Below are 12,084 nucleotides of genomic sequence, written 5' to 3'. Positions count from 1 at the left end.
ATGGTTTGCACCGGAAGGGACCTTAAAGCCCCCCCAGTCCCACCTCCCTGCCACGGGCCCGGACACCTCCCACTAGCCCAGCTTGCTCCAGGCTGGCCATGAGCACTTCCCAGGATGTGGCACAGGCTCCCACAGCCTCCCGTGCTCGCAGCCAGCCCGGAGTGCCGGACTCTGGGCTCGTGGCCTCGAGGGAGCCCAGGGGATGTGTCTGTGAGGAACTCGAGTCGTGCTCACAGCAGGGTCCTCCAGCTGGCTCCCGCCCGCCGCCAGAGCAGCCGCTTCCCAAGTCCCTCCTCCTGGGCTCAGTGGCTCGGAGGGGCCCCACTGCTGGCACCTGATGGGGGGGAGGCAGGGCAAGGGGTGCAGAGCCCCTTTCCCGTGGCTGCCGGCCTCCAGGACACGCTCACGGCCTCTCCTCCTCCTCCTCCTTTCTCCCCTCCCAGGTGTGTCTCTCTCCCAGTGCCTCGTATCCGGAATTTGGGACCCTCGGCAGCGCGTCCCCTCCAGGTACACAACCCCCTGACCTTCGGGGGGGCTCCGAGGGCCAAGCCACGTGTGGGGGGCTGAGCTGGGGTCAGCACTCCGGGGACTCCCAGGCCTGCCTTGGCCTGGGCTCGGGGTCCAGCCGGATCTGGCTCCTCCGCCCCTGGGGTGAGCCCTGGCTGCCTCCCTTCCTCCCAGGAGGAGGAGGAGGAGGAGGAGGAGGACGGGATTGTGTGCGAGCGTCCGCTCCAGCTCTGGCAGAGCTGCCGGGCTCCTCTGGAGCGGCGTCCCCAGGAGGGGCTCTGGCCTCGGGGCCCGGCGCTTTATGGGGCTGCGGAGAGGACGCAGCTGGCTGTGGTCGTGACACACACACCTCAGCGGGGGCCGGAGCCAGGTCACCCCTCCCTCCTCCCTCCAGCGCCGACCAGGGAACGGGCTCCATGTGGCAACAGGAGCCTGGCAGCCCCTCGGGGGGCTCGGGCACCACCAGGCTGAGCTGTGCCCACCCAGGACTCCCGCCAGCGTCGGGGAGCTCGCCCGGGGCGGCGATGGGCTGTTCCCTTGCACCCCGGTGGGCTCGGGGATGTCTCCCAGCCTCCTTCCCGCTCCTCCGGCTCTCTTCCCGGCACATGGCACGGCGCCCTTGCCCAGGGAGACAGACGGCCACAGCTGGGCTCCTGCTGCCAGCCCGGCAGGAGGGGACACGCCAAGCCGGGACACGGCTGCTCCGTGGCCCTGGCTGCGCCCCAGGGATGTCCCCGAGGAGCCGGGCACCGCCTGTGCCTCCCAGCCCGCGCCTTGCCGGCGGTTTGGGGCTAAACCCGGCATTTCTGGGTCTGGCCCCGCTGTGCCTCCCTCCTCCGGGCTGCCGGCTGCAAAGGTCAGCAGTGGGAGGCTGGGCTGGCCACGAGGGGACCGGGGCACGGAGGTGAGCTCAGCTGCCCCGTGACGTGGCCCTCGAGGGCAGGGCGGGCACGGCCTCACCCACGCAGAGCCGCTGCGGGCACTGGGCACTGGGCGAGGAGGAGGAGGTGGGAGAGGAGGATGAGGCTGATGAGGCTGGATGAGGCTTCCCAGTGGTTTGACCTATGCCCACTTTGTCCCAGCGAAGGGGCTCTGTCTCAGCACCGCTGGCTGGCACAGGGAGAGGGCCTTGGGAAGGCAGGAGCCGCCTCTGCCCGGCTGCGTCACCCTCCTCCTCCTCTCCTCTCTCAGGTGTTGGCCCAGCGTGAGCCGAGGTGGCTGAAAAACTCCCCCAAGGCGCAAGCGCAGCGCTGGATTTCGGGGAGGGGGAGAGGGCGGTGAGGGGCAGCCCCGCTGCCTCTGCAGGCAGGACACCCCCGGGGACGGACTGGCGGCTTTTCCCAACTGCTCCAGCGCTGCTGGCGGGAGCCGTTGGCTCGGGGGGGAAACCAGATACCCTGTCCCGCGGCTGGGGCGGCGGGAAGGGCCGGCCCCATGCCGGGCAGACCCCTCAAACACGCTGCCGGGGCTCCGGCGGATTTGGGGAAAGGGTGCGCTCCGAGCAGGGCACCCCGTGTCCCGGAGGAAGCCGGGAGGATGCGATCCTGCGGGGAGGGCTTGGACCCGGCCAGGGCCGGGGTCTGGAGTGGAAGCGAATCCGCCTGTTACCTCCCGGCCCTTCCCGGCGCTCCCAGCGCCTTTGTTTTAAACAAAGCTTTTTTTGGGGGGAGCCAGGACGTTCCCCTCCCCGTCGAGAGAGCCCCCGCGGCAGCACCCACTCGTGGCTGTGGGGCACGAGGGGAAGGGACGAGGGGCTCTGGCCGGAGGGCCGCCCCCCTCCCCTCCAGCAGCGGCTCCCTCGGCCCTGGGGGTCTCCCCGCGCCCCCCACACCCACCCCATCCACCCACCCCGCGTGGGCTGTGGGGACGCCGCGGTAATTGCCGAGGGCCCCGCGGGCGCCGGGACGGGGTTCGTCCTAACGGGGGAGGATAATTGGGAAGGAAGCGGCTCTGGCACCCGGAGGGATGGGGCTGGTGTGGGGAGGGGGGGGTCCCTCCCCGTCCCCGCGTGGCCGTGCGGGACGGGGGGCGCCGAGAGGAGCGAGACCCCTCCCCGGGACGGAGGGTCCCCCCGGGGCTGAGCCGCCGCCGCTCCGAGGGGCTCCGGTGGTGCCGCCGGGACCCCGCCGCGCTCCCCCCGCCCCGCCGCTCACCTGCCGCCGTCCCGGCGGGGCAGCGCCCCCCCGCGCTGCGGGACCCCGAGCCCGGGCGGGGGTCCGCGCCTCCCCGGACCCTCTCTCTCCGCCGGAGGGGAGGGGGCTGACCGTGCCAGTGGAGAGCCCGGGACCCCCCCCCCCCCCCCCCGGCCCCCCCCTCCCCGGACCCCCCCTCCCTCCCGTTCCGTCCGTGCCCCCCCGGGACCGGGCTCTCGGCTCTGTGCGCGGGGAGGAGGAGAGGCGAGAGGGCTCGGAGCGGCAAATGGGAGCCGCGGTCCCGGGCCGGTGTGCGGGACCGCTGCCTGCCCGCCCGAGGACCCCCGAGCACGCACCCACCGCGCCGGCCCCGCGCCCGTCCCGCATGGAGCTGAGAGCAGGTAGGAGACACCCCCCCCACCCCGCACAGCGGCACCGGCCCCGCACCGGCCCCGCCACTAACAAAAGCCGTGCGGGAGCCAGGAGCGGGGGGCGCGGGGAGGGAGAAAGCGGGGGTCCCCCCCTTCCCACCCGGCCGGCAGCACCCCCGGGGACCCCCCTCTTCCCTTCCCTCCCCTCCGCCTTCCGCAGCTCCGGGGCTCAGCTCCAGCCTCCCCAGCTCTGCCCGGTGCCGGGACCCCCGGGATGGGGATGGGGAAAGGGGGGATAAAGCCGGGGCGGGAGGGGGGGGGAGAGGGAGGGAATGAATGGAGCCTGCTCTTGTGTACAATTGCATCAAATACATTCTTGAAAGCAACCTGGTTCTGCTTAACACTTGAATTGGGGGAAAAAAAAAAAAAAAAAAAAAAAAAAGAGGAAAGAAGGAGGCAGCAGCTTGGAGAGGGTGGATGCGAGCTCCGGGTTTTTTTGTGGTGTTGTGTTTTTTTTTTTTTTTTCCCTTTTTTTTTTTTTTTTTTTTATTCCTGCATTCCTGGACCCCAATCAAAAGAGCAAATCAAGGGAGGTGGAAGGGGGGAACGGCGGCGAGCGAAGCAGCCGGAGCGTGGTGCGAACCCTCCACACCCCAAAAAGCCACCCAACCCGCCCCGGCTTTTTGGTTTTTGGTTTTGGTTTGTTTTTTTTTTTTCCCACCTAACACCCGAGCGAGCCCAAACCAAAACAAATAGAGACCGAGGGAAAAAAAAAAAAAAAAAAGAAACCCAGAAACCAACCCCAAAAGAAAAAAAAAAAAAAGAAAAAGAAAACCAACAAAAAAACCACCACCCAACCCCGAGAGCGAGCGAAGCAACGAGCCAGGGCTGAGGCGAGCGGGTGGGCTCGGGGTGCCGAGCAAGAGCCGAGCCCCCCCGAAATCCCCCTGCACCCCGACTATGCTAAATGTTACCGGGGATCTCTCAGGTAAGCGCTGGGTGTGGGGCGGGGGGTGCCCCAACTCCCCTGCTTGCATCTGCCGGGAGTTTTTTTCCCTTTCCAAACCGACTGCTGATTTTAATTTGATGTGATTAAAACGTCTGTCTGGCTTTGGGATTGATTTAAGACTTTCCCCTCTCTAGGTCGGGTTGTTGTTTTTTTGGTTTTTTGGTGGTTTTTTTTTTCCCCCCCTTTCTCTCGTTCCCTCTTTTCCATGCATGTTTGTGATTACCAGGGAGGGAACCGCCGCTGAGCACGGAGAATTAAACCCCGGGACTGACAGAGGGGAGGAAAAGGAAAGTCGATGGGATTTAGGGGGGCAGGAAGAGTTAGCTTTCCTGCCCGGGGCTGGATTTCGGGGCTTGACTCCGAACGCCGTCGCTAGAGCAGGCGAGATTCCTCCGGGACACAGCAGCGGGATTTTGGGGTGCCGGGGAGGGGGCTGTCCCCGCGGCCCCGGGACGGCTTTGTTCCCCCGGCCCGAGCGGCCACCGGGGGTCCACCGGGGGTCCGGCCTTCCCCGGGGCACACCGGGACCGGGGGGGGTTCCTCGCCGGGGAAAACGCTGGAAAACACCCTTAAAAGGCCACGGCGTGGGCGCCGCGAGGCTTCCCCGGGGTCCGGGGCGGCGGGAGCGGGGCCGGGGCAGCACGAGGCCGGCGCCGGGCCGGGCTCCGGCGGTGACGCAGGACGGGCGAAGCGGGGCGAGCGCCGGGGAACCGGAAAAGCGAGGCCGGGATCCCCAGCGGCTCCATCGGCCTCCCTCGCCCCTTCCTCTCCCCCTCCCCTGCTGTCGCTGAGGCCGCTGGACGTGGCCGAGCCCGGGGACGGGGACGCCGAGCCCGGCGCGGCCGCGGGAGCCGCGGGGGCTGGAGCTCGGCCGCCGCCGGCCACCCCCGGCCCCGCTCCCCGTTTTTGGGCATCCCCATCCTCGGGCTGCCCGCCCCTCGTTCCCGGCGGGGCTCGGGGACGCCTGGCACCCGCGGTGTCCCCGTGCCTATTTAGCAGGCGGCGCGAGGGCACGGTGACGGCGGCACATCTGGGCTGCATTAGGCGCGGGCTCCGCAGGGAAACGCAGAGGGCTCTGCTTACAGGGCCGCGCCGGGGGGAGATTTATGTGCCCTGCTAAGTGGCACCGAGCCCCATAAATCATTTCCCCCCCCCCCCCCCCCAGCCTGCCCCCCGCCGCGGCAGCCGCCCGTGTTCCCGTGCCACCGTGCCCGCTGTCCCGCGCCAGCATCCCGGCAGGAATGCGGGGATGCGCTCGCCCCGGTGCAGATGGGATATCCGGGAAGCAGGCGGCCCAGCAGTGCTGCGGCCACGGGTGGCACGTGTCCCGTGGGTGACGGAGGTTGTCCTGGGATTCCTCAGGGTGCTGCGGGGACGTGGGACCATCAGGGCACCGCCAGTCCCACGCTGACCTCGTGGCACCGCGGTGGGAGATGCCAGCGGTGGCAGCGGGTCTGGGAGTGCCAGGGTGTGTCACCCAGCGCTGTCACTGGGGGTCCCTTGTGCTGTTGGAGAGCTGCCACCCTGGCTCTGTGCTGGTGAACCCCCCAGGGCGGTGCCAGGGGGGCTGGTGGCCTGTGTGGCTCCGTGACCTGTGGCAGGAAGGGATCGGGATGCCTCGCGTGGCTCGTGGGCGCTGGGCGGGCGTGCGGGACGCTGGGGTCTGGTTGGGATTAGGGGCCTGCGCCCCCCTCACCGGTGGGGGTGTTTCCATCGTGCTGCTGGCTGGAGCCAGAGCCGGAGCCGGATGGGAAATCCAGGCCCAGCTAATTACGGCCTCGCTGGAGTCTCCCGTGCGCGGCCGCATTTATAAACACACGGAGGAGACAGGATGTAAACACTCAGCGCCGCGAGTGCAGGCACGGGGGGGACGCGGGGCCACGCGCCCCCCGCGCCCCAGCCCGCCCCCGGCACGGCGGCTTTGCCACGGGGTGGGACGGGTGGGATGGGGACACCTCTGCGGTGGCTGTGGCTGCTGCCGGGCGGCAAGGACACGCGTGTCCTTCCCCTTGGAGCTCAGGCAGCGCCGCGTTCGTGATCTTCGGGTGTGGAATGTGAGCATCCCTGTGTCCCCGTCGGCTCCAAGGGGCTGCTGCTGCTGTGCCCCGGTGTCACCTGCCCGGCCGTGGCGGGGTTAAACACCAGCAGGCAGTGTGGGAACACAGAAGCGTCTGTCCTTGTGCTCTCGAGTGTCACCCACTCCAAGACCCTTGGAGCTGGCAGCCACGCCGGGCTGGGAAACGCCCCGTGGAGGGTTAAGTGGTGCCAGTTGGTGGCCAGGACGTGACTGGGACAGCGGGGACAGGGCTGCTTTGTCCTCAGCGCCACAGTCATTCCTGGCCACCACAAGACCTCCCGTTCTGGCCCCAGGAATGGGGCTGTGGGGTGGGATGGGGCTCTGCTCGCCGCTGGCCTCCGGCCCATCAGATACGGCAGCTCCCGCTGCGGCAGCAGGGGCCGGCTCGGCTCCGTCCGCTGCCGGGGGGCTCCGGGGCCAGGGGGTCCCCCCTTCCCGGCTGCCGCCCCCACCACGAGGGTTTCGGGAAAGCGGCTCCGGGTGGCTTGTGGTCACTCAGCCCTCGGCGGCTCTGCCCACAGCATGCCCAGGGAACAGCTCACCGGCCCCGTGGCCGAATTCCTGCCTCGGCCGCTCGCCGGGAGGTCTGGCCAGCGCCGCCGCCCGCGCCGCCGGGGGGGTGGCAGGGCAGGGGGCCCGGTGGTGTCACCCCAAGGGCAGCCGAGCCACGTCCCCGCTGCCACGTGTGCGAGGGGTGCCTGTGGCACCGCTGGCGTGTCCGGTGTGGGTGTCCAGGGCTGCTGCTCTTGTAGCTGGGGGATCCCCGCTCCCATGGCCCCCTGTCACCCCGGCTCCCCGGGTGTCCCCGGGGCCGGGTGGGTGACCCCGGGCAGCCACGCCATGAGCTGCTTACGTGGGCTGGAAGCATCCTGGCCGCGCTCCAGGGCCGGTTTTGAAACCCTCGGGCTCTTCCTCTCCGACGTCACCGGGATCCAGCTGTGCCGGCTGGAGCCTCCCTCCTTCACTGTCTGTGCTGGTGGGTGCTGGGTGCCAGACTGGGAATGGGGTGGGCAAGGGACAGCGGGGGCACCTGCCATGGCTGGGCCACTGTCACTGCTGTGTCGTGGGCACTGTCACTGCTGTGTCATAGGTACTGTCACTGCTGTGTCATGGGCACTGTCACTGCTGTGCCGTGGTCACGGCTACCACTGTACCACTGTCACCGCTGTGCTGTGGGCACTGTCACTGCTGTGCCATGGTCACTGTCACTGCTGTGCCATGGGCACTGTCACTGCTGTGTCGTGGGCACTGTCACTGCTGTGCCATGGTCACTGTCACTACTGTGTCATGGTCACTGTCACTGCTGTGCCATGGGCACTGTCACTGCTGTGTCGTGGGCCTTGTCACTGTTGTGCCATGGTCACTGTCACTGCTGTGTTGTGGGTACTGTCACTGCTGTGTCATGGTCACTGCTACCACTGTGCCACTGTCACTGCTGTGTTGTGGGCCTTGTCACTGCTGTGCTGTGGGCCCTGTCACTGCTGTGCCATGGCCACTGTCTCTGCTGTGTCACGGTCACCAGCACCCAGAGCCACCCATGCTGTGCCATGGCCACTGCTGTGCACCCCACCATTCCCATCTTCCAGTCACCCACCTCCACTCCCTTTCTCCCTCATCCTCGTGTCCCGGCCACCTGCCCGGGAGCTGCCGTGTCTCCATCCCCATCCCGTGTCCCTGCCACTCCCCCCCCCTTCCTCCCGCTCCCCGGCTGTGTTTGGTTTGGCGCTGGCCGGGCCGGGGCGGGTGTAAATCCCGCCTGGAAACCGGAGCCGGCGGCGGGTGAGGGTCCGGCCAAAGCAAACACCGGGAAGGAGGGGTGTGGTGTGAGTCACCGCGGCCCCCCCGCGGCCCCCCCGGCCCCGGCCCACGCTCGCACGCACGCGGGGCCGGCCGCACACTCCATGCGCCGGGACACACCGGGATGCACCGGGATGCACCGGGATGCACCGGGATGCACGGGAACGCGGGCAAGCAGCAGCACGTGCCCTCCGTGGGGCACCGGGCGAGTCGCGGCGGGCGAGGGCGGGCGGCTGCCACGCACGGGCACGGGGTGTCACGGGGACACACACTGTCACACGTGGGCACGGGGCGTCACACGCTCGGCGTGTCGCGTGTGCACGGCGTGTCACAACCGTGGGGCGGCGTGTGCACGGTGTGTCACACACACGGCGTGTCGCGTGTGCACGGCGTGTCACACCCGTGGGGCGGTGTGTGCACCGAGTGTTGTTGCACTCTTAGAAGGTGTCGAGTGTGCACAGCCCGTCACTCTCACAGTGTGTTGTGTGTGCCACGCACACGGCGTGTCACACGCACACGGAGCGTCACCACCCCCTCGCAGGATGTGTCCCGTATGCACAGCACGTTGCACACGTACCTGGCGTGTCACGCGCGTGCAGCACATGCGTGGGCACACACCTGTGCACGGACACCCCTGCAGGTGCATCCCACGCGTGTCACACACCTGTGTGGTACCCAGCACGCCCATAGGGTGTCCCACAGCCGTGCACACCTATTGACCCCTGCGCGGTGCCTCCCGGGTGTGACAGCGTGTCGCACACCCACGGGGTGTCTCCCAGGTGTGATCACCGTCCTGCTCACCCCCGGGGCAGTCACATCCCACGCCACGTGGCTTGGCGGGCACAGGGATACCCACCACCATGGGGCCGCTGTGGCCAGAGCCGGGGTGTCCCCGAGGACCCTCGTGCGTCACCGGTGGCCGGTGACGGGGAACGGTGACGTGCGGGGGCACACGGGGCTGCCCACGCCAGGAGCCCTGCGGTGCCGAGCCGTGCCAGCGGCCGGACTTTCCCGGGAGGAGCTGCCGGGAAGGCTGGCTCCGGCCGGGGTGCCAGCTGGCCGGAGCGCGCTGGCCGCGGGCCGTGACCTTTGCGGAGCCGCCGGCGCGCGAGGCCGCGGCTCCCGGGCCTCCCTGACGTCAGGCCGATGACGGACACCCCGCCGGCTCTTTCCGGTGGCTTTGGCAAAGGTCACCCCGCGAGCCAGGGCCGTGTCCCACCCCCCTGCATTCCCGGTGGCCCCTCTGCGGGGATCCCCGCTGGGTGCCCAGCCCGCTCCGGCGTTGGCGGTGCCCAAATATATCCCAGGCGTGTGTCCCTGCGGGAATGCCGAGGCCGTGCTGCTCCAGACCATATAAAGGATTGTTGGTGCAGCCACGGGCGGGAGCGCTCGGAGGGGAGCTGGGGGGTCACTGCAGTGAAGGAGGGGGGGGTCTCTGCTGCTCCAGGAGGGGGTGCTGAGGTGGGGGTGCCCCCCCCTCCCCGTGCTGACGCCTCAGTTTCCCCACTCTCAGAGGGGTAACACCGGGATACCCCGCGGGCACAGTGCCGCCCACCCAGAGCCGGGCTGTCCCTGTCACCCCCCCTGAGGTGCCGCGTGTCCCCCGCAGGTGACTCTTGGGGGATCTTCACCTTCCTGTGCGCCGCGCTCTGCAACCTGCCGGCGCTGCCGGCACTGAACTGCTCCGAGGAGCTGGGCGCCGGCCAGTCCATCCAGCAGACCTACGACCTGACCCGCTACCTGGAGCACCAGCTCCGCACCCTCGCCGGCACCTACGTGAGTCCCCGATGTTTATCCCCCCACCCCCGCCCCGGGATATCCACCCTGTGCCGAGCCGCTCCCGTGCTGGAGGGCACGGAAATGCCTCATCACCCTCCGGGCGCAGGGCGGCTCCCGGGCCCCCTCCCCTGGCCCGTGATTCCATCGTGGGTGTGGGCATCGGCCTCTCCCTCCCCGCCGGCATTGCCGACTCACGCGGAGGTTCCCCGTCTCTGCCCTGACGTGCCCTTGGTGGTGCCGGTACGTTGGGTGCCAAGCGGTGACAGCGTCACTGCCTGGGACATGGTGGGAATGTCCCCCTCGGGGATATGGTGGGATGGAGGGGGGTGTGATGAAGAGGGGAACGTGGAGAGTGGGGACATGGGCACGTCCACCTGGGGGACGTGGGACATGGGCAGAGGGACGAGGAGACTGGGGACATGGTGTGCAGGGGGACACAGAGACTTGCAAAGAGGGGGACAGGGAGACTTGGGACATGCTGGGCGTGTCAGCCTGGGGCTCATGGAAACATGGAGAGAGGGACATGGTGTGCAGGGGGACACGGAGGCCTGGGAAAAAGTGGACATGGAGACTGGGAGTGTGGGGTGGGCACGTCCCACTGGGGGACAGGGAGACCTGGAACTCGGTGATCATGGGGACCTGGGGGACGTGGAGGCTGGGGACAGGGTGAACGTGGAGACCAAGGCCATGGAAGGGAAAGGGGCACAGTGGGCGTGTCTGCCTGGGGGACAGTGAAACCCGGGATGGGGGGGACACAGAGACCTGGGCCATGCTGGGAGCGTGCACCCGCGGGGTGTGGACGTCTGGGACACGGTGATCACGGGGACTTGGGACATGGCAGGCAGGAGTGCATGGAAACAGGACAAGGGGGACAACCCCAGCGCCACACCACCCCCAATGCCCGACACCCCCCCCCCCCCGTTCCCTTCCAGCTGAACTACCTGGGGCCCCCCTTCAATGAGCCCGACTTCAACCCCCCGCGCCTGGCGCGCGCCGAGCGGGTGCCCAGCGCCACGGTGGACCTGGACCTGTGGAGGGGGCTGACGGACAACGCCCGCCTGGCCGCCAACTACCGCGCCTACAGCCGCCTGCTGTGCTACCTGCGCGTGCTGGACGGGCAGGTGGGCACGGCCGAGCTGCGCCACCGCCTCGCCCACTTCTGCGCCAGCCTCCAGGGGCTGGTGCTCAGCATCGGCGGCGTCATGTCCTCCCTGGGGTACCCGCTGCCCGCCGGCCCCGCCGGGCCCCCCGCCGGGCCCCCCGGGGCCCCCCCGGCCCCCAACGACTTCCTGAAGAAGATGGACGACTTCTGGCTGCTCAAGGAGCTGCAGACCTGGCTCTGGCGCTCGGCCAAGGACTTCAACCGCCTCAAGAAGAAGGTGCCGCCCGCCGTGGTCACCCTGCGGCTGGAGGCCAGGGGGTTCTGAGCGCCCTGCCCGTGCCCCCGCCCGCCTCACACCAGTGGGACACGGTTGGGGCCCCTCACCCAGGTGCCCTCTCCGCCACCAGCGTGCCTTGAGCAGCGGGGCTCCTGACCCCAAAGTGCCACCAAAGCCACCCCGCAGCCCCTCTGTCACCACAATGTGCTGTAAGGGGTGAGTCTCCTGACCCCAAGTGCCACCAAAGCCACCCCATGTTCCCTTTCCGCCACCAGTGTGCCTTGAGAAACGGGGCTTTTGATACCGAAGTGCCACCAAACCCACCCCACATCCGCTCTGTCACCACACTGTGTCTTAAGGGCAGGGCTCCTGATCCCAAAGTGTCACCGAAGCCACCCCACAGCCCCTCCCTCATCATACTGCGTCTTAAAGGGGCAGGGCTCCTTCCCCCAAGTGCCACCACAGCCATGCCATGTCCCCTCTCCACCACCAGTGTGCCTTGAGAGATGGGTCTCCTGATCCCAAAGAGCCACCTCACAGCCCCTCTGTCACCACATTGTGCCTTAAGGGACGGGTCCCCTGACCCCCAAGTGCCCCCCCAGGGTGTCCCCACCCCTCCGGGGTGCCCCATCCCTCCACCCCAAGAGATCCACGTGGGCACAAGCCCCGCCCACCTCCAAAAGGACCAAGCCCCTCCGAGCATAGGAATAAGCCCCGCCCCATCCAGCAGCAAGCCCCGCCCCCGGAGCAATAGGCTCCACCCCTGGATGGCAATAAGCCACGCCCACTAGTCTGTGTAGCCAACCCCGCCTCCTCCTCGCAACAGGCCACGCCCCATTTTAGCCAAGCCCCGCCCCCCAGTGCCCATCAATGCAGAGCTGGGGGCGTGGCCTGGATCCAGGGGCGGGGCCGCTGTCCTGGTGCGTCTATGAGTGTTTATTTATTGGAGATGTTTTATTTATTGGGGTATTTATTGCAGAAGATCTATTCTTGTATGAACGAATAAAAGGCCTTTCTCCAGCACCCCCGCCCC

General features: G+C 68.3%; 1 protein-coding gene across 2 annotated transcripts; it reads left to right on the top strand.

Annotated features, from left to right (window-relative positions):
• Positions 1-3,024: 3,024 nt before the first annotated feature.
• Positions 3,025-11,099, top strand: LOC113940334 (cardiotrophin-like cytokine factor 1). 2 transcript variants are annotated; one of them, XM_027631467.1, is made up of 3 exons: positions 3,025-3,040; positions 9,503-9,669; positions 10,605-11,099. In XM_027631467.1, the coding sequence occupies exons 1-3, from the start codon at positions 3,025-3,027 to the stop codon at positions 11,097-11,099; spliced, it is 678 nt and encodes a 225-aa protein (XP_027487268.1). The 2 variants fall into 2 exon arrangements, with proteins under 2 accessions (XP_027487268.1, XP_027487267.1); XM_027631466.1 differs by lacking the exon at positions 3,025-3,040 and adding an exon at positions 3,902-3,998.
• The last annotated feature ends 985 nt before the right edge of the window (positions 11,100-12,084 follow it).

Source organism: Corapipo altera, unplaced genomic scaffold, assembly GCF_003945725.1.
Source record: "Corapipo altera isolate COAL_440 unplaced genomic scaffold, ASM394572v1 132822, whole genome shotgun sequence".
NCBI classification, from domain to species: domain Eukaryota; kingdom Metazoa; phylum Chordata; class Aves; order Passeriformes; family Pipridae; genus Corapipo; species Corapipo altera.
This window is presented reverse-complemented; position numbering and strand designations above follow the sequence as displayed.